General features: G+C 54.0%; 7 protein-coding genes across 7 annotated transcripts; 2 read left to right on the plus strand and 5 right to left on the minus strand.

The window, feature by feature from the left end:
• Positions 1-218: 218 nt before the first annotated feature.
• B0T26DRAFT_746196 (uncharacterized protein) lies at positions 219-1,828 on the plus strand (the record flags this gene model as incomplete). The annotated part of the gene is made up of 3 exons (XM_060444670.1): positions 219-473; positions 538-763; positions 1,806-1,828. The coding sequence occupies 3 exons, from the start codon at positions 219-221 to the stop codon at positions 1,826-1,828; spliced, it is 504 nt and encodes a 167-aa protein (XP_060303136.1).
• Positions 1,829-7,228: 5,400 nt separating this feature from the next.
• On the minus strand, positions 7,229-8,492 carry B0T26DRAFT_761299 (uncharacterized protein; the record flags this gene model as incomplete). Its single annotated transcript, XM_060446396.1, has 2 exons — positions 7,229-7,948; positions 8,203-8,492. The coding sequence occupies 2 exons, from the start codon at positions 8,490-8,492 to the stop codon at positions 7,333-7,335; spliced, it is 906 nt and encodes a 301-aa protein (XP_060303137.1). The 3' UTR covers positions 7,229-7,332.
• A 931-nt stretch (positions 8,493-9,423) lies between these two features.
• On the minus strand, positions 9,424-11,978 carry B0T26DRAFT_670582 (cytochrome P450; the record flags this gene model as incomplete). Its single annotated transcript, XM_060439195.1, has 4 exons — positions 9,424-9,978; positions 10,050-11,301; positions 11,727-11,812; positions 11,940-11,978. 4 exons carry the CDS (start codon positions 11,976-11,978, stop codon positions 9,424-9,426), a joined length of 1,932 nt encoding a protein of 643 aa, XP_060303138.1.
• Positions 11,979-12,406: 428 nt separating this feature from the next.
• On the minus strand, positions 12,407-14,054 carry B0T26DRAFT_635148 (major facilitator superfamily domain-containing protein; the record flags this gene model as incomplete). The annotated part of the gene is made up of 4 exons (XM_060436697.1): positions 12,407-12,842; positions 12,977-13,373; positions 13,467-13,748; positions 13,841-14,054. The coding sequence occupies 4 exons, from the start codon at positions 14,052-14,054 to the stop codon at positions 12,407-12,409; spliced, it is 1,329 nt and encodes a 442-aa protein (XP_060303139.1).
• A 1,164-nt stretch (positions 14,055-15,218) lies between these two features.
• B0T26DRAFT_761306 (uncharacterized protein) lies at positions 15,219-16,754 on the plus strand (the record flags this gene model as incomplete). The annotated part of the gene is made up of 2 exons (XM_060446397.1): positions 15,219-15,266; positions 15,512-16,754. 2 exons carry the CDS (start codon positions 15,219-15,221, stop codon positions 16,628-16,630), a joined length of 1,167 nt encoding a protein of 388 aa, XP_060303140.1. The 3' UTR covers positions 16,631-16,754.
• On the minus strand, positions 16,716-18,012 carry B0T26DRAFT_761310 (Alpha/Beta hydrolase protein; the record flags this gene model as incomplete). Its single annotated transcript, XM_060446398.1, has 4 exons — positions 16,716-17,306; positions 17,397-17,536; positions 17,651-17,773; positions 17,890-18,012. 4 exons carry the CDS (start codon positions 18,010-18,012, stop codon positions 16,802-16,804), a joined length of 891 nt encoding a protein of 296 aa, XP_060303141.1. The 3' UTR covers positions 16,716-16,801.
• A 615-nt stretch (positions 18,013-18,627) lies between these two features.
• B0T26DRAFT_687882 (chaperonin 10-like protein) lies at positions 18,628-19,956 on the minus strand. Its single transcript, XM_060440954.1, has one exon. It carries the CDS (start codon positions 19,798-19,800, stop codon positions 18,850-18,852), a length of 951 nt encoding a protein of 316 aa, XP_060303142.1. The 5' UTR covers positions 19,801-19,956; the 3' UTR covers positions 18,628-18,849.
• Between the last annotated feature and the right edge of the window lie 200 nt (positions 19,957-20,156).

A 20,156-nucleotide genomic window follows, 5' to 3' on the forward strand; every position in this document is an offset into this window, starting at 1 on the left:
GAGGCGACATCGTGGTCGATGCGAATAAAGGCAGCTTGTTGGGATAGGGGAACAGCGCCCGGGAGGGCGTCTATTGCTTCGGAAACATGCAGGGGCTGGGAAGTTACGCTCCCTCGCTAGTAGGATAGTCTTCCAAGAGAGAGGCTCCATCATAGCTACTTGCTCTTTGTCCCTAGTTACCAATTCCCATCTTGCTGTTGCCCATGCCCACCACCACAATGGACGGCGATGGTCAAGGTACTGCCGCACCAAAGCCGCTGGCCAGCATTGTCCGGCTGCTCAAACGACTCCAGCCGGCGCTGGCTGCGAACACAGGACAGCCCCATCCGGCCAACAACTCGCCAGGGGGCTTCGCCATCAACTGGCAGAGCCTGCTCAACTACATCGAGCCTCACTTGTACGGGTACACTCCCATGTACAAGGCCCCGAGAACCATCCAGCCCATCTTCCGCAGCCAGACATACGGCTCCAAAGTCATGATGCTGATATCCGACGGAAGCAGCGACGACTCCCAAGGGCATCCTGACGACGGGCGAGACGAAGGCCTGGACGGCCCACGAGGACAAGGCCGTCAGCGGACTCCTCGGGGACCTGCCGCAGTCTTTCCGCGCCCTCCCCGTCGCCTGTCCGCACTGCCGCAACACTGCGCCGGCCAGCGACTACGGCGGCGCCTGGTACGAGGCTCGCTGCGGTTCCCGCGCGCGCACGTTCAAGCCCACCGTGCGAGCTCTGGTGCGGAGTTTGTACGGCTCTGGGAATTATGGTGCGTGCCGAGGGCGGGAGCGGGAGTTGTCGAGACTGTGGTGGAGGCGTCGAATGAGACGTTTATTCGGTGTGTTGTTTCATTTTCTTGGACTACCTATTGGCTTTTGAAAATTCAAACACATCATAGGCCTTGATACTTATATTACTCGAATCTATAATTATCCGTATTATTAATTAAGATTTAAGAGACCTTGATAACTTACGGCTCGCCCTTAAGATTTTTCGTCAAGGGAGATAGTCGTCATTGTTATCCCCATTTTAGAGTCTTAAAGGCCTTTCCTAGCCCGAATATTTACTATAAGGGGCGAGACTGTTCCAACTACCGGAAACGTCTGCCCACATTGAAAAATATAAATAGAACCGACCTGGAAAAGCCTTTCCTACGTGTGATCGGTTTGACGGTGGTGGATGTCGTGATGAATCCAGATGCTGAAATATGCGATGGCTGCAAGGGCCGCGGTAACAATAATAACATTGTAAAAAGGCTTCAAACTGTTGTGTACCTAGGTACTATTGCGATAATCGCTGAATTCACTCAGGGTTGGGGCAATGGTTAAGAAGCTTACTTGTCTCCGAAGTACATCTTTTACAGGTTAATGCGAGAAAGCGCTGTTATGGCCGCCGAAGCCAGCTGGCACATGCCGCCATTTGAGGCGGCCTTAACAGCGGGGGGCCCGGTCCCTCGGAAGGACTGAGTTATACATAAATCACGCGACCCAGGTGACCCCACCCTCCCCCTCCCCCGTACTTTCCCTCAAACCTATAGGGTAGAGATTATGGGGTTGTTAATCATATGCTTCGCCAAAAAAAAATTCTTTCCTTTCTTTCCACTCGCCTTTGCTTCATTCCCTTTTCCTCTTTTCACTCGCAATATATTAAGGTTTTTTTTTTCTTTCCCCTTACCTACCCTCTCTCTTCGCGCCCTCTCTCTTCGTTATATTGGTTGCTTCGGCATCCATCACTCAGAATTCGGTCTTCCTTCGTAAGTGCTAGTGCCTAAAAACAAAATCCAGTCCCGCCATGACTAACAACTTGTACAGACCAGCCGCTCTTTTTGTATTAGTAGCTTCGGCGCCTTTACATCATTATCAACACCGTCGATTTTGATCGGTTATTTTTAATAACTTCGGCGCTAATCGCTCAGACTTTGGTCTCCCTTCGTAAGTGCTGCTACCCAAAAACCCAGCCCCGCCATAACTAATAACTTGCAGACTAGCCGCTCTTTTTATATTAGTAGCTTCGGCGCCTTTGCTTTATCAATACCGTAGAATATAGATCCTTCGAAGGAGGATTCGCTGAAGTACGACCCACCGTTAGTAGCCATCTTACCACCGTTACTATTACTATCGAGAGCGAGAGATAATTATGTCTGGCCCGTGATCAAAGTTGACAGTGGCTTGAAGGGTCTTGAATTGTCTGTCTAAATCCAATCTAATAATACAGGAAAGAATGCCTTTTATGCTTCCAAGAAAAGGACAAAGGAAACCTGGTTCAGCAGTCTGTTCAGTCGTACTATGTCACGGCACGGCCGAACTATGGTCCGTGGTGTCGCAACCATGCCCTAGCTGTAGGTTCCACTCCGCCGCCCCACTCTTCCCGATTAGGACTAGCCTAATCGCCCCTGCCAACCACAAAACCACGGCCTGCAGGAACCGCAGGCTTCTTCTTTTCCTTTTCCTTTCTTTAGTTTAGTTATTTACGAATACAGCCATTCTTTACTTGCAGCATTGACTCTCGTATATCCCTGCCTTCACATACTACATAAGGGACTCAGCTGTAGCAAGGGAGAAAAAGAGGGCATTCGGAAGTCCAGGAGTCCAGAAAAAGGGATCAGGGCTGAAAGCAACAAATGAAGGGATATGTAGGGATATGCAGGTATGTGACTTGACAATGTGGCTCAAAAGTGGCTCAAAAGTGGGCGACATAATATATATATAATATATTTATCGGTACGGGAAGTAACGTTCATGATATGCGAGTTAGCCATGATAAGCGAGTTGGCCACCTTAACGAGATTTGGTGGGGCACAAGCAAAAAGATGTTAGTAAATTGTTAGTGATCTTATCAATTTCTTATCGCATTTGGCTGCGCACGCTACCCGGTCTCGTTAAGGCGGCCAACTTGCTTATCATGGCTAACTCGCTTATCAAATACGTTAGAAGTTCGTTTGAATTTGCATAACGTGTGTGATAAGCGAGATGAACAGACAAGCGAGTTGAACAATTTCCACAACCTCACCACAACTACCCTCAATTACACAACCACAACACTAGGAAATAACAATAACTGAATCGGAAACAGATGAATCAGACGATTCTGCAGCCTCCTTGCACGTACGTGCATTATGGCCAGGCTTGCCGCATACGCCACAGCATCGAATCTTCGTACGAGACCCCCCTGCACCACCACCATTTTGTCGTGTTTCCTGGACCAACTGCCCACCCACAGCCTTCTGATCCAGTAGATCCTGTGCCTCTTGTACAGTAAGTGATCCTCCAAGCCGAACACGTGTTTTCTTGGCTCTCCGTCGCTTACTAAGCCCCTCATTGGCCTTCCGAAGTGCTGAGACCTCTGTACGCAAAAGAGCCACCTCGTGCATCATAGCCATCGTACCTTTAGCTAATCGATCCACAGCAGTCAGCATTGGTGTTGGAGAGCTGCCCTGATGGTTTGAAATTCGAGTTTTGATGAACGCTGACTGTGAGGCAGCCTCTCTCGGGTTTTGTGGCGTTTGGGAGACCCAAGGTAGCGATGTAGTTGGGCTTGTAGCTGGGGGTGTTGGAGTCCGAATACGCACATCCAGCTTGGATATCACCCTCTCTGGATCGTACGGCACAAGGCCGGCTCCAGCAAACCCCCCCTGGATATTCCTTTCCGTAACCGAAGCAAAAAACGCCTCTCTAAACCCACAAAGAAACTCCAGCTTGCTAATATGTGTGATGTTCATCCGCATCAGCTGCTCAATCTGACAGCCGTACGCCTTCTTCAACGGCCCAAAGCAACCAACATCCAATGGCTGAAGTAGGTGTGAAGAGTGCGGAGGCATACAGAGTGTGATGATGTTGTGCTCCCGGCAGTAAGTCTCGAATTCTTCGGAGTGGTGGCTATCGTGGCCGTCGAGAATTAACAGTCGGTATATTCCCTTCGTACGAGATGCTGTGTGGAAATCGAAGTGCCGAATCCAATCCATGCCTTTCTCATTAGTAGTCCAGCCATTGTCGGTTGTTGCGATACGCCAGGTACCCGGAAGGTTGCACTCTTGATACCAGTTAGCAAGGTGATATTGCCCAGCTAAGATGATGAATGGTGGGATAGTCCAGCCTAGAGCATTCACTCCTTGGATGACTGTAGCCCACTCTCGATTACCAGGCTGGGCTTGCTTAGCCCTACCACGGCCATCAGAGGTAGTAACTACCATAGCGGGGATGATAATGCCCATCATAAAGCCGGTCTCGTCGAAATTGTACAAATCTTCGTCAAGGATACCGTACTTGGCCTTCGTGTTGTGCACAAGCGCAAACCACTCGCGAATAACTTTTGGATCTTCGCATTTGGCCCTCTGGTAGTCGTATTTACGCGTAAAACGCGTCCGAAGTTCTGGCTGGCGCTTGACGAAGTTGTGAGCCCAGCGTGTACCGACAGAGGGCGCGTCGCGTTCGCGTAGCAATCGATTGGCCATATCTTCTACGTACGAAAGCCGGGGATGAAATGCGCGTGCACATAGCTCAATGATGTACTGAACAATCGTTTTCTCTTCCAAATCCGTAAGCTTACGCGAATTGGCTGGAGTATCACGTCGTGCAGGTTTGCCGTCGCGTCGGTTGCGTATAGTATTTACCGTGACTTGATATGTTGTTGCTGCAGCTCGAATACTGAGTTTTGGGTCGTTTTGAATAGCCCTGAGGGCCAAATTCACCCTAGCTTCGTATGAAGGAAGAGACATTTGAGTTTGTTGAGGAATTTGGTGTTTTGTAGAGAGGAGGCGCGTCGCGTCAAAAGTGTTCAACTCGCTTGTCTGTTCATCTCGCTTATCACACACGTTACGCTCTCGATTATTAGTTATATTATGATTTATCCTATGACTCTTTTTGCCGACTTAGTAGGAGCATTCTCCATCTTATAGTTTTAACGGTAGTAGCAAAAATTTCGTCGGAGTCGATTCCCTCGTTAGAAACCTCTCCCCAATATTCTGACTTGTACCAGTATCGATACTCGTTCGATACGGTATCAAAAACTATTTTTTCTTAAATAAATATCGTAACTAGAATATCCTTCATTTGACAAAAGCGGCCACCCCATACTGCACCATAGATTCTTTTTGATATCGCTCAATCAATTCTACCTTACTTTCTTCCACAAAATAACCTCAATACCACGGTTTCGTCGCCGGAAATACTCGATACGTAAGGGGAAAGATCTGGAGCGTAGCTGAGGCCGAAGCGGGAAGGAGCTAAGTGCCTCGGGGGCACCGTGATAACCAGCAGACGAAAGTTGCAGGAAAGGAAGAGAGGAGAGGAGGGAGGTTTATTTATGCGCGAGCGTGACCGTGGTGGGGCAGCTACGCCCCGATCTGGAAGGGTGCCAAATCCGGCGCGCGCAACAGCGCTTTCTCTTTTACAAAATTAATCAGTCTACATTGCACACCGTGGGGGATGCAAAGTCCTACTGAATTCCAAATTTGCCTGAACTAAGGACAATATTGTAGTTGCAAATGATTCAGTCTTTCCCTACACCCTGTGAAAGATTGGGGTATCGGTACTCACCCAGGACACCACGAGAAGATGCCAGTCCGTCGTCCCATACCAGCCGGTGCTTGCCATTCGAGACCAGATGGCTAATCAATAAATTTGGCGGGCCCGGCAGGCTGGTCGTCGCGGTTGTCATCCTTGTCGTCGCCCGTGTCGGCGGGGTTGATAACGGCGCGGGGAGGGAGGGGGGGGGGGGGGGGGTGGCGGGTGGTGGCCATGGTCATGATGATAAAGAAAAAAGAAAAAGGAGGAGTAGAACTACTGGGGGTTCGATAAGTTTTATACCTTGTGAAATTTCCCCGAATTAGTAACTTCCGTAATGGATGGCTGCAAGTAATATTAACCAAGGTAGGCACGCTGTCTTCCATCACCACCCACATGCATGTGACTTGTGAAAGTATCCGGAGATCCACGAGTCGGAACTCCGAGTTGAGGGCGGAACGAGTGACGTTTGGAATTTAAACATGGCAAAGTCCACGGCGATTCTTCTGTCAGGATTTGGCAATGGCTAATCAAGATAGCGTCATCACCAAGTAGGCTGCTAGACAATTGACACCAGCTTCGGTAATCAAATTGTAGAGATTTCGCGTCGCCTACCTGGTGCTACTTGACATGTAAATACACGTATATTGGAAGAAGGGAAAGACCATAACAAACCAGCTAGTTAATAAAGCCGTCGAATAGGGGTCTGTAGAGAAGAGATAGGCCTTGATTCTAAAATAGGGGTTCTAAGAGTGACGCAATACTTAGCTGCAACGCTGAAGCTGGTAGCGGTAAGTCTAAAGAGGATGACCAATGCGCTGAGGGTAGCTAAGGTGATAAATGTGGTAGCAGATGGTGTGGTTGTGGATGCGTCGGGGCTCCGAATGTTGGTTAAAGCTTTGGGCCGCCCAGGCCTGGTGTCTTTGCTGCATTTTCGATTTGAGGCGTTTGGTTGCTAGAATTCAGATCCAGTTTGGAAGATTTCGAGCGGCCTTTTATATATATCTAGTTGAGCGAAAAACAATAATAGCTAACAGGTAATAATGGCAGTGACTCCCTCCAAGGTTGATTGACATGGAATAGGGTTCGATGGGCGTCCTGCAAGGTGTGGCAGGAGTCTTCCTATACCTAAGGTACCTACTCACCGCTGCACCGCTGCACCGCTGCACAGCAGCGTCATGGGCGAGGATGTCGGAGAAGCTGTCGGGGCTCGCGCAAACGGGGTACCGATTCTCTTCACATCGACCATCATAGTGCCGAGAGGCGACGGTATACTACTCGAAAGGGGTGATGCTGCTCTGACCCTCTTGATCAGCCTCATGTGCTATGGCCTCATGGCAGTCACAGCACTGCCTTCCCGCATGGATTTTCCTTGCTCAGCGGCAGTAGGGGGTAGGACGCCTTTAAGTACTCAATCTGACCCTCCTTCGAGCGCCTAGCCGCCAAGCTTCTCTGCCCACACCCAAGCAGCCTGGCGATACCGTAGTCGTCAGTTGGTCTGCCTCCCTTCCGGTCCCAGTAGTCGTCCACGAGGTCCGTTCAGTTTGAATCCAAAGAGCTGTTCGTTTGGAGAGGACCGTATCGAATCGGAGTAAGCGTTGTTGAGGTTCCATTGCAGAGGAGGTACCACATCCAACCAATTGCCTTCGGGGTTTGTGAAAGCGTGGTAACGTATCGCGATTTCGACGGCCTGGTTCTTTTGCTCAGCCAATCCATCAGCCTGGGGGTGATAGGCGGTTGTCATCAAGAGCTTCGTGCCGAGACCTTTCCACATTCCTTTCTAGAAATCTGAAGTAAACTTCCTGTCGCGGTCGGATATGATTCCCTTGGGTAGTCCCTAGTCGGATAGCAAAAATTGTCTCGTCAAGACCCTGCCCCATTCTTCTGCCGTGTACGTCGAGTTCCTGGAGATGGTGAGGATACCAGGGGTGGCGTTTTGGACCACCACGACTCGAGGAGTCTTTGCTTCGAGTACCGAGTTCATTGCGGCTGGGTGTTTCGCGTTGAATTGAAAGCTTCTGTCGTTCGGCAAAGGTTTGTAGTTGGCTGGGATGTGTGCTGTTTGTCCGGACAGCAACACGATCTTCTTTTGCGAAGTGACCTTCCTCACACACGGTCTGCTCCGGGTCTGGGTCTGGAAATCGATGGAGAAGTCGTCGAGGTGACACAAGGTAGCCTTTTCGAAGGTGTAGTCGACGTTTGCTCCGTGTGGGTTAAGGAAGTCGTTTCCGAGCAAGAGCTTGGGAGCAAGGTCGCTATCGACTACCCATCCAGGCTTGGCAAATTTTGTGGGGATGAAGTTTCCCTGAGGATCTTCTCCAGGCAAGTAAAAACTGAACGTCGGCCACTCTGTCAGCGTCAAGTCTTTCTTGGTCACGCCGCATATTCTGCCTTGTCTGCTCTCAACTTTGTGCTCCAAGATTTTGAGGAAGCCTCGGCCAATGATGGTTCGGCTGGTGCCTGGGCCAAGACAGATTTCATCATCTTCTTGCGTTCTCGCGGTGTCGTGAAGGTCTTATAGCACTTGTAGCAAGTGGTGTCTCGATTCATGACGAAGTCGCCATCGTTGGTTTGACTATGAGAAGATGAGCTGCTGCTTGTAGAGTGGGTGGATTGATCACCATCAGATTTAGCTTGGTGATCGGCAAAATGTGCGCGATCGCGATGTTTATCCTTCTCTTCTCGTGCGCATGCCTTCAAGACTGACTTGGCCTTTGTGATGACTTTCATGCAGCCTTCCAGGCCCTCTTTTTCTTCCGGCTCACGCAGATGCCGTTTGATATTGAGGTCTACGCCGTTCCAGATGATGATACAGGTTCCGTACCAGTTGGTATTGTTGGGTCCAAGGCTTCCGATGACACGAGCCCATCGAAGCTTTTTGTGAAAGAAGTCCAGGAGAGCGTGCGAGTCATCTGAGTCCTCCTGTGGATCGAACTGACCAATGTCTTCACGACCGATCTTAGAGTCGATTCTCGAAGAGTAATTACTGTTATACATCTCGTAGCTCTGTTCACGGAAATTTGGAATTCTTTCGTTCGGATTACCCTGTCTTGGGAGGTTAGGATCATGTGGCTGACGACGTGGGCGGTAACCATCACCACTGTCGTCATCACTGTCGCCGGGTTCACTTCCTCCTCCTCCTTCAGCAAAACGAACGCTGTTAGAGAGGAAGGGGTTGGCTTGTTCTCGTCGTCGCAGGGGGTTTGTCGCAGGGGTTTGTCGCAGGGGTTTGTCGCAGGGTTTTGTCGGAGGTTGCTCCAACGGCACTTGCCCAATGCCTCCGAAGACGCCTGTTCGCCATTTCGCCGTCGTCGAATTCTACCACTGGTTGACAAACGCCTCAGGTCACCGGGACTCAGCGTCCTGAAAAGGGTTTTGCATCAAATCACGAAATTTGCTCTGCAGAAATAAACAGGTCACACGAAATAGAGACGCGGAACGATTTCCGACTTAAGTTCTATCCAACCTTGTCCAACTTGGGGCCGGTGGTTCTAACACCCGCGTCTCCCCGCGGCCGCTTTTCCCCGCTGGTCAATCCTCTCGGGACTCGGTCCGGTCGATGGTCGACCTGGCACCTGGCACCTGGCTTCGTTGCCGATCCCACAATCCAAGACCATGTTTTATATTTTCTCAGGAGATTCGGGAGAAAGGACTGACTTCTGACAGAACTTTCAATTTGCAGTAAATGCAATCTGGAAGACAATGCGCCTTCGAGTGGCTCGATGTTCAGGTGGCCATGTACCTTAGCGATCGTCGACAGGTGCTGCACCAAAAGTCCAATACGTTGCCCAAAAGCAAGTTAAAAAAAATGGAGAAATAAGAACGGCTCGCAGAGGACGCCGGGATGTCTTGGCCAAGGACTCGGAGTGAGATGAAGACGCAAGTGACTCTGAATGGAGCCCTGCGTCGTCTCGGGCCCTGGAGCATCCTACCAGCCCATAAGCTCCGCCTCGGCTTTGTAGGTCTCAGAGTAGTGGTCCAGAATATCCTGCTTGTTGCGTCCAGGTCTCAGTCTCAGCGAGACATCGAGGTGTTTCGGATGGAAAGTGATGAGTCCCTGGACAAAGCCCGTGTCGACGCCCAGATCGAGCTCCTCCCCTTCTTGAGCCGGCAGCACATCAAATGCCCACAGAATCTTGGCCAGCCCCAGTATCAGGCTCTGCTTGGCCAACTGCATTCCGGGACAGACCCGGCGCCCGAATCCAAACGAGTACGTGGCCCGAGCGCTCGCCGATGCAGAGTTCGTCGATGGCTCCATGGTGGCCGGGTCGTGCGCCGCGCCCGGCCGCATCCCGAAGGGGTGGCGCAGGAACCGTTCCGGCTCGAACCTTTCGGGCGACTCGTAGTCCTCCGGAGAGTGGTGTATGTGCCACACGTTGGCGTATACGGCCGTGTGCTTGGGAATCTGGTATCCGTCGTACACATCGTCTTGAGCGGGAGCGTGAGGGATGCCCTGCGGGGCTACAGGCCGCCACCGATTAACCTGTGTATTGTCATTTGTTAACGCAAATACCCAAACTCTCCCTTGTCAGCATCTTTTGGAGAGTTACTTACCTCGTGCCAAAATGCCTCTGTGTAGACCAGGCGACCAACGTCGGCAGACTTCAGCGGCGCCCCGTCCCCGCCCGACACTTGCAACACCTCGTCCCTGATGCGCTGCTGCACATCTGGGTACTTGGCCACGACCATCAGCATGGTGGAAAAGGTGGCAAGCGACGTGTACATGGCGGCGGCCACGATGTTCCACGCCGAGAGGCCCAGGTCCGTCCACATGTCCTTGTCTCTGTTCTCCCGCTGCTCCCGCAGCATCCGGGCCCCCAGGCTCTCGTAGTACCCTTCGGTTCTGTTGCTGAGACCCTTTCCCGCCGCGGCGTCGGCGCCGTCCAGCGCCGCGCGGTGCTCCTTGGCGGCGCTGAGGAACTGGTCTGCGATCTCGAACACGTCTTTCGCGACGGCGCGCGACTTCGCCCTCCACCCAGCCATGCCAAATTTGCCGGGGAGGTACCGGAGCACCGGGATCGAGTCCATCAGGCTGGGCTTGTGGAGCATCATGTAGCCGGCGGTCCGGCGTCGGAAGGTGTCCATGTCAAAGCCGTGGTGGGCCATGGCGTCCGGCCGCCGCCCGCATACGGCGATGCACGGCACGCTCGTGACCCAGCTCAGGATGATGTCCTCGAGCTCGGCGCGCCGGGTGGTCGGACCCGCCTCGAGCAGCGCAACCAGCGCACGGGCCGTCTCGGCGTCGTTCATCGGGTGCAGGCGCGCGACGGCGGCCGCGCTACCGAGGGCGCCGTTGAACTCGCGGCGCCACCGCGTCAGCCAGGGCCCGCTGTCGTGGAAGAGGGAGGCGGGGACTTCGTGTGTCTGGAACTTCCACTTCTCGTCCTCGCCGTTCGGTCGCGGCCGGTCGCTGTAGATGGCGCCGCGCCGCTCAAACAGATCGCGCACCATCCGCGCGCTGTTCAGCACCACGATGTTGGTGGCGCCCAGCTTGACGCCCAGCGGCCTGTCCTGGCCGTACTTGTGCGCCCAGGCGCTGTAGGTCAGAGCAGGAATCGATTTGTTGATCTGGAAGAGGTTGCCGAGGCCCGGGAGACCGAGCGGGCCCGGGGGGAAGCCCCTCGGGCGGCGAGTGTAAGAAATTAGAAAGAAGACGACATTGCCGGCGACAAGAAGGGCAGCCGAGATGAGGAAGCTCGGAGAAAGGATGAGTGCAGTTATGTCCGTCATGGCACTCGAGTTCGTCGAAATCATATTGGAGATGCTGACTTGGAAGGTTCGTGGGGGAAAGGGCTTGCTGAGGATGCTAGGGAGAAGGGTATTGTGAGACGCACAATGCCTGTCCAAAGCGTAATATAGACTGTGGCTCATGGCGGACTAGACCATCGGGCCCGGCTCAAGTTTCCCAAACATTTGGCAAGGCTCCGAACCCGACTTCTAGCTGACAAATCGCCTCTAAAGAAAGCAATGTCTTGATGTGCTCGGGATCGGCGTGCTGGCCGGCGTGATTACCGATTCCCCGGACCGCAAATCGACAGACGGCGGTATAGCTCGGTACCTGTAGAATGCCGGTCGTCGGCTCCGATTGAATTCCCTCCGGTCGGTGTTTTGTCTCTCAGGTCGGTCGGTCGGTGTTTTGCCTCCCGATTGAATTCCTTCCGGTCGGTGTTTTGCCTCCCAAGTCGGTCCGAGTTGTCGGTCCGAGTTGTCGGCCCTTAGTCAGCTAGAGACTTGACGGCTTCCGAGAAGCCGTCGTTGGACGCATTGGAGTCTCCGAGGTTCACGGCCACGCCTTGGCATGCGTCGACTAGGACTACCTAGGAAGGTATTGTTTTCGAGTTCTTGGTGGTCAGATTGGGAGCGAGCCACGGATGACCTGCGTCCTGTGTCAATCAAATTCGTGTATCAGTGTGGTAAGCCGGAAGCTGCCGGGGCAAAACGAACCATGGTCGTCCATGTAGAGCCCGGCTTCCTCACGTCCATGCTAAAAGCCTTGCCTCCATCTCACGGGGTGCACACTCTACCGGGGTTATCCAGCTCCCTAGGCCCTGGCTGGAAGGACGAAGAAGAGAATTTGGTTGCAAGCTTCGGTATTCTCTTGATTAAGGTTCTTAAACAAAGCCGTGGCACCACAGCCTCGTGTCTGGAAGAGACAGAGCAATTTGCACGATCGAGTATGCTGTGACAAGACATTTCTATCCCATATTGCCTGACGCCTGACGCCCTTCACCAGCCTCGAAAATTTATTTATCCCCTACTGCTGTAATAAAGTATCTCCCACTGCTGTAATAAAGTATCCCCCACTGCTGTAATAAAGCACTATAGGTATCAGACCAATGCCGCGCCTTCTCTCGACGCGCCCCTGTGAATCTGAGTCGTGGGCGCGTGTGTGTGCATCGCCTCCACTGTCTTTAAAAAGCCGCCCAAAACTTCTTGGAGTAGAGAGTCTTGGCGTAGAAGACAACGGCCGACCCAGCGAGGGACATGACACCTCCAAAGATCTTGACGTGCAGCCAGCCATCGTCAAGCGAACTCGCGCTCTGCAAGATGCGCCCGCCGATGGGCGCCATGGTGAGGGCGGGAAGCGATAGGACGAGCATGACGACGCCGATCCGGTAGCCGATCTGGGGCAGAGGGGACACGGACGCCGGCAGGGCCGCGAGGAGGCTGACGAAGGCGCCCGAGAGGAAGCCGAACGTGACGGCGAAGCCGATGGCGGCGGACTGGTATGTGGCCGGGATCCAGAGGGCCAGCTCGACGATCCCCGAGGCGGCACCAGCGATGACGAACACGTTCCATCGGCCGGCGATATCAGACCAGTATCCAGAGCCCAGACGGCCGAAAAGACTTTGTAATGTAAGCAAGGTCAGCCACCTTGTCAGGCAAATCCCAGCGTTTCCAGCCCAAGGTGGATACGGTAGGCCAGGTAGGTAAACCTCGAGGGTTGGGGTTGAACTCACCTCGCACCATTGAAGATGGACACCAGGTAGAGCGACATGGATTCGGACACGTGAGCCTCCTGCAGAGCCTGCAAGGCCAAGTAGTTGACCGGAATGAAGATGCCGTACATCAGGATGAACATTCCCAGCAACATGACGACGAAAGGGAACTCCTTGAAGGGAGCGGTCAGGGTTGCGGCCGGCGTCTTCTTGGGCGATGGCGCTGTTCTCGGCCGGAGGGTGAATACTGCGATGATTTGCAAGGCCAAGATGAGAAAGGCGGCGATCCGCATGGCCCAGGGATAGCCGGTGCTCGGATTCTCGATCAGGCGATTGATCATGATGGGGAAGACGACGCCGCCGAGAGACGAGCCGGTTACCATGATGCCCATCGCAAGGCCTCTCTTTTTATTAAACCAGGTTGCGATGGTCGCAATCGCTGTTGTGGGTTGTGTTGTCAGCAAGGAATCGAGATTTCCCGGATGAGGTCAAGGAATGGACCATGAGGTCGTGGGACCCGGAAGAAACCTACCGGGCGAGTACAAGAAGCTGAGACCGATGGCGCTGCAGACGCCCTGGGCCAAGAGGAACTGGTAGTACTCGGTTGCCAGGGATGCCATCATGAGTCCAAAAACATGCAAGAACGTGCCGACCAGAATGAGCGGCGTCGGGCCATACTTGTCAAACAAAAAGCCGACGGCAGGCCCTAGGAAAAAGAGGAAAAAGATCTCGAGCGACGGGATCCACGAAATGGTGCCGCTGTCGTAGTCCTTGAGAGGACCAAATTCGTAATAGCTTTGGAAGACGCCGACGCCTGCCAAGGGAGTTAGGGCCTGAGTGCCAAGAAGAAGTCGGTGCGGGGTAAGTGTTCTATGTCAGCCTTCGGGACGGGCCGGCGGGGCTTACTGTTCATCCAGCCGAAGCTAGTGAAGGAGCAGCACCAGGCGCCGAGAACAGCGAGCCAGGCGCCGGTGCCACCATCAGGGGGGCCGTCGGCTTGCAGCTGTACCCCGTTATCTGGCTTGTTGTCAAGACTATGAGGTAGCTGTGATTCGTCGGGTGTTTGGAACACCCCCTCCCCGGTATCGCTGTCGGTTGGCGCAGTCTTTTCTGAAGACATGTTTTCCTGCTTGCAAAGACCACTTTGGGGGACGGGGAATTGATGACTGTGCGAGTCAGAGGCAAAGGATCTCGAGAAAAGGAAACAAGGGACAAGTCGGTGACGGCGTTGTAAAAGTAGCTGGAAGCCTTCCTCAATTTCTCAATTTCGCTTGTTTTCGTTTAACGGAATGTCCGCGGCAGTGCGCGGTGCTCCGCGGGCTTACAAATACGGGGAAAGGTAATCATGGCACTTTGAAGAAGCAAATGGAGAGGCACAGACACAGCCAGGATCTGGAGGCGTCTTGGGGTTGCATAAAGACGCGGCTCGTCATTCCGGACCGAGCTTGACCGACTTCGTCCACCATCCTACCCAACATTCGCTGCGACCTGGAAGCGCTTATCACGCTGCGCCCCTGTCACGGCACGGCTCGCTTTATCTCAGACTCTTTTCCGAGGGGAGGCGCTAGGCCAAGTGCGGCCAAAATGGCACGTGCCAATGTACTATAGGGCTACAATTTTTTCCCCCCCCACGGTAGCTCCCACATTCGTTACTACATTCAATCTTTAACTTCCTATACGGGCCGTCACACTGGCCAATGATGAGATCGCTTCGTGCTACTATGTAAGCTGCGGCTGGTCAATTCTCCGTCGGCCCTGCACCTGTACGGCTGAGTCCGTGATTTGCGTAATATGATGCGTTGAAGAAAAATTCCGGCCCGAATCGGCGATTTACAGCAACAGCAAGGAACTTTTGGTATAAGCTAAGGTATTGTAAACGGCAGTTACAAGAAAGGTATTCTTGTATGTCAAACCAGTGAGGCAAGGAATGTTTCTTCGGCGCACCATATTACGCATGTCACAATACCTATGAACCTTATCTCAATCGACGTGGCAGATATTTGCTGACACCGCGTATATCATCATCGACACCCTGCACTGTGAGTCGGCAGTTGGTGTACAAGGGAGAACTAAGGCTCGCCGTGAGCCAGGCCCGAGGGCGCAGTAGGAAACTGTGAGCCTCGCACTACAGGAAGAATGCACGATCGGTGACCCCGAGTGAGAACGAAGCGGATTCCGTGGTTAAATCTACTCCCCGTGCACTCTTCATCTGAAAGAATTGCTTCTTTTAGCCAATTCTCAGTTTCCTCAATCTTCATCTCTGGTCGCCTCTCTTCGGCGTACCATGTCACCTGCACATCGCAAGTCCTGCGACCGCTGTCGTCAGCAGAAAGTGAGGTGCTTACGAGACAACAATACTTTTGTCCCAGGCCCAGGCCGGGTTTCCGCTTCCCTATTGTGCGACCGTTGCACGAAAGTAGGGGCGGACTGTGTGTACAGTGGTATGTTTCATACTTTCTCATCAATGATACAACCGCACGACCTTCTCATCGTCCAGTAGCATTGCTTGACGGGAAAAAAGAGTGGTGCGGCCCGCGGTACGGGTGCCAGAGCGGACGGACAGACGATGGAACCCAGCAAGCTGACCAATCTTTCACAGAGAAACAACGAGGCCATCGCCGTCGCTCTTCTGGTCGCTCGCCTAGCGAAATTAAAGACGCAGATCTCTTCGACCTCGTGCCGGCCTTTGGTAATGTTGGTGGGACGCCCAGGTCATCGACTGGTCCCCCCCACGTCATTACCGCCTTGATGGGCCACCCTTCTTCCGACCTGTATGTTGACGAAAGCGAGACGGCTGCCGGCGGCTTCGGTGCACCAGACGCAGAGCACCACCTGCTGCCACTTCAAATCCCCCCAACTTCGCTCGAGTCACTCGCCACCTTGCTAGCAGAGGCTGTATCTGCTTCATCCATGCCGGCGGTGCCCTTTTACGACGCCACCGCCCCGGCTCCATTGATGGAGATCGACGCCGACCACGAAGACACGACGAGCTTCTTGTTCTCACGGCTGACGGCCGTGAGCCAAAGGGCCATGCGGACAGCCCGCCGTCTCGCCCGCTCCGGCCCAGGCGCAGGTGCAACCCCCCTGATGGTGTCGTCGCCCGAGGTGAACGAGGCTTTGGAGGGCACGAATACGCTGATAAGCACCGTCAACGACATCATGGCAGCGGCACCGACAGCAGGACGCGACGACTCGATGACCACGACCGATTACGCCGGACTGGCCTTCTCGGCTCTCGCTTGTCACCAAAACCTCATGACGCTCTTCCGAGCCATTTGCGATGCCATACAGGGTAGACTGCAGGCCAAGAAAGAAGAGCCGGAACAACAACAACAACAACAAGACGCCGCCCATGTCGCCCAGTTCGTCATGGTGCTGCAATTGCTGATGCATCTCATCAGCCGCATGGGCCGCTTCTTGGTGATATCGCACACGACGGCTGAGCAGGAGAGCCAATTTATCGCACCCGCGGCCATGCTCGACTGCAGTACTTTGGCCCCCGACGACTATGCCATTGACATCGTCCCCGGTCAGTCTACTGCGTCGTCAGCCACACCAGCCCACCACTTGACGCGCCGCAGCGGTCTGCTTGAGCATGTGCAAGAGATTGTCGGAAACATAGCCAGTGAGCGTGAGAGACTGAGGCTTATCATTCAGGAACTGCAGGCGGAAATGGACCATGCGGAAATATACTAAAGGCAGCGAGACTTCTACGTTATGCACCCCTGTTCTAGACCTGTGGCTATAGAGATTCAACATAAGGTTTAAGAACCGAACAGACGGCCCCCCCTATTCTATACTCGGAACAAGAGCGTGTTGGCGCATCTTTGTTTACTTGGCCCCTGAATCTACCAATTGTCACCTCCCTCAGAACTCCATGTATTTCTTCAGAAAGTCAAACTGCCTGCGCAAAATCTGCTCTAGATCCTTGAACATCCAGTCCAAATGGCCGCTTCCCTTCAAGATATCCAACTCCTTGGGGTACCCCATCTGGGTGAAGCAATGAAGCTGACTATCTAGGGGACTCGTCTCGTCGAGCTCGGGCGAGACCATCATGGCGGGTGTGGGGGTGACGTACTTGACGACGTGGAGCAGGTTCCACGCCAGGCACTTGTAGTACGTCTGCACCGATATGCGGTTCTCGAGGGCGATGCCGAGCCGGTCGAGCGCGGGGACGATCTCGGGCGCCATCTCCTGCCCGTTGGGCATGTTGCCGTCCTCGTCGATGTAGGGCAGGTACATGGGGCTCTGGCCCGTCAGCAGCTGGCTCGCCCGGTCGTGCATGGCGAGCTCCAGCAGAGGCTTGCGCCTCTCGGGGCTGCCGTCCGTGTTGATCATGGGTGCCATGGCTATGGTGGCCGCCACACGCTTGCTAGAATGAAAAATCCAAAAATCAGCTGCGAGGGGCCACGGCACGTCTGGGCGAATCGTTGCGCAAAACCCGAAGGCAGCCCACACGTACTCAAATGCGGTCGCCGCAAGGGTGACGTTCCCTCCCCAGCATAAACCCCACAGTGCGATCTTGGTCTCGTCGACCAGAGGATGTTGCTTGATCCAGGTCACGGCGTCATGGAGGTCCTCGATCTGCTGACGAGGGTCGACCTGTTCGCATCGGGAAAAAAAATCGAAAAATGTCAGCGGACACGAGAACGTTGAAAGGTTGCGGGGTTTCGCGGAGAAGAAGAACCACCAACTCCAGCAAGAACACTTGATTACCTCATTTTTGGGCTCTCCTTCGCTCGCGCCTATACCGCGCGGATCATAGAGAAGAGTGGTGATGCCGTGTTCCTGGAACCACCTTGCAATGTCGGGCAGATTGGCATCCTTGGGGAAGTTGAACTACAGAAGGGCCAGGCACACACCCCACGCGTCAGTTTTCCCGCCGTCTTCTTCGTAAACAGGTCTCAAGAGCGGGAAATAGCAAGAAAATAGACGAAAGTTGGGTAGGTAGTTACCCCTGGCGTCATTATCATGGCCGGGCCACGCGAGGCGGCGGGAAACAGCCATCCGCGCAGCGTAGTGCCGTCAAGAGTTTTGATATCGGCATCGACGCGAGGTGGAGGAGCCGAGTCGGCCATTTTGCGTGTTCGGTGCCACGGGAGGAGAGCAGAATGACTTGGCAAGATGCTGGAGATGAGTGCAGGGCAGTGCTGACTACCTACCTACTGAAATACCTGCAGCCGGCTGGATGAAATTGAAAATGTAGGTGGTAGTCATGGGTCATGGGTGGAAACGACCGAGATAGAAGAATCAATTTGAACTTGAAGACGGAGACTAACGTGTGCCGACTTCAGGGGCAATCAACCAACGACGTAAGTCGGCGTCCGAGAGCACGGTCTGACATGTATCCTGGAAGGGGAATTGCTGACTGTGCCGCCCCTCTAGGTGACCGATCCGGTCCGAACAGTTCATGGTGGAATTTGGAAATCAGGCGTCATCGGGGTTGAGTCGCGTCGGCCCTGTACGGCCGGGTCGGTGATTGAAGACTCCGGCTTACGTTATTAGACGCTCTCCGACTCGGAAATACAGCGATCATTAGGTAGTCCGGAGCGCCGGACGAAAGGTAGGCTACCTCAGCGTCGCATTCTGCTCCGAACGCCTAAAAATCGAGACGAACCTCAGGAATCACGGAGTTTGGGCGGAATCGGCTTATTATACCAGGGGTGGAAACATCGCAGCATCATGTATGAAGTCATGCATGACGTCATGTATGAAGTCATGTATGAAGTCATGTATGAAGTCATGTATGAAGTCATGTATGAAGCTGAACTTTTCTTCGGATTGAGTACTCTTGTTTAACAGTAGACACAGAACTCAATGCAAAAATTCGAGCCAAGATCTAATTCGGTCTAATCATGTCAAGCGATGGCTGTATGAAGCCTACAGCCCATCTACTGACTACCTAGGTACTCCTACTACGCCATGAGCGGCACAATCAGCTTCTTCGTATTGTGCACCCTCCGCGTATTCAAGTCCTCCAAGGCCGCGGGTAAATTGTCAAGGCCGCCGCCCAACACTTGGGCGCCGTCGGCCAGCGTCCAGTCGGCCTGCACGTCCCGCCGCGTGTACTTGACGGCGATGGCATTAGCGGGTTTCTCGAGGCCGAAGTAATACGACGAGCCGGAGCCGGAGCCGATGGCCTCGTAGCACATCTTCATGGTGGCGTCATCGGCGATGCAGTCTAGCGCGTAGAGGAGGCTATTGTCGGTGTGCACGCGGATGTCGGCGCCGCAGGCCGGCGAGTGGTCGTCGAAGCACGCGGCGGCGCCGTATTCCCGGCACAGGGCGTTGTCGGCGGGCGAGCAGGTGACGATCGGGGTGTAGCCGGCCATCTTGAGGAGCTGTGTGGCCATGGTGCCGGCGGGCGTCGCGCCGCCGGAAACGAGCACAGTGGTGTTGGTGTTGTTGTTGTCGTCGCCGCCGCCGTGCAGTATGGACAGCTGGCCGACGGCGGCGAGCCCCATGCCGATCGAACACGCCTCGGCGAAATCCATGGCGTCGGGCACGCGGCAGCTGCTATCTTGCTCGGCCAGCGCGAACTCGGCAAAGGCGCCTCCTTTGCTCTTGTCCGTGGCGTCTGGGCCGAAGGAGAAGGCGAGGATGCGGTCGCCCACCTGGAACCGCGTCACGCCCTCGCCCAGCCGGGCGACGGTGCCGGCGAAGTCGCAGCCACCGCCGATTGACCCGGGAGCAGCAGCGTTGGAGGAGTAGTCGACTATCTTGTTGGCATCGCGTGGGTTGAAAGCGACCGAGTGAACGCGGACAAGCAACATGCCGCGTGGAGGGACGGGAATTGGGGCGTCCTGGGCGAGGCGGTAGCGGCTGCCCGAGTCGGCGCCTACAAGAGCTCTCATAGTGTCTGGCATTGGGATTGACAGGTAGGCTTAGTTAGGCTCACCGAAGTTTACAAAAAAAGACCCGAGAATCTCTGTGAGTTTATGGATATATCATTATCGCCCTCCTGACTTGAACCCAACTTTGCTCTAGATTCCTTGTCCGTGTTCTGGACTTGTAGAACGCAGCTCAACCACAAGAGTAACGAATCGAACGGCGCAGCAACAGGCCCGTTCCGTTGTGTTTAGTCCCGATCTTACATAAGAGCGGCCGGAATTTCCGATCGGGCCGGAGCGGTAATACCGATGCAAAATAGTGGTAATACCGATGTAAAAGAGTGGTAATACTGATGTAAGACAGTGGTCATACCGGTGTAAAATAGTGGTAA

This window comes from Lasiosphaeria miniovina, assembly GCF_030549165.1.
Source record: "Lasiosphaeria miniovina strain SMH2392-1A chromosome Unknown B0T26scaffold_1, whole genome shotgun sequence".
In the NCBI taxonomy this organism is placed as follows: domain Eukaryota; kingdom Fungi; phylum Ascomycota; class Sordariomycetes; order Sordariales; family Lasiosphaeriaceae; genus Lasiosphaeria; species Lasiosphaeria miniovina.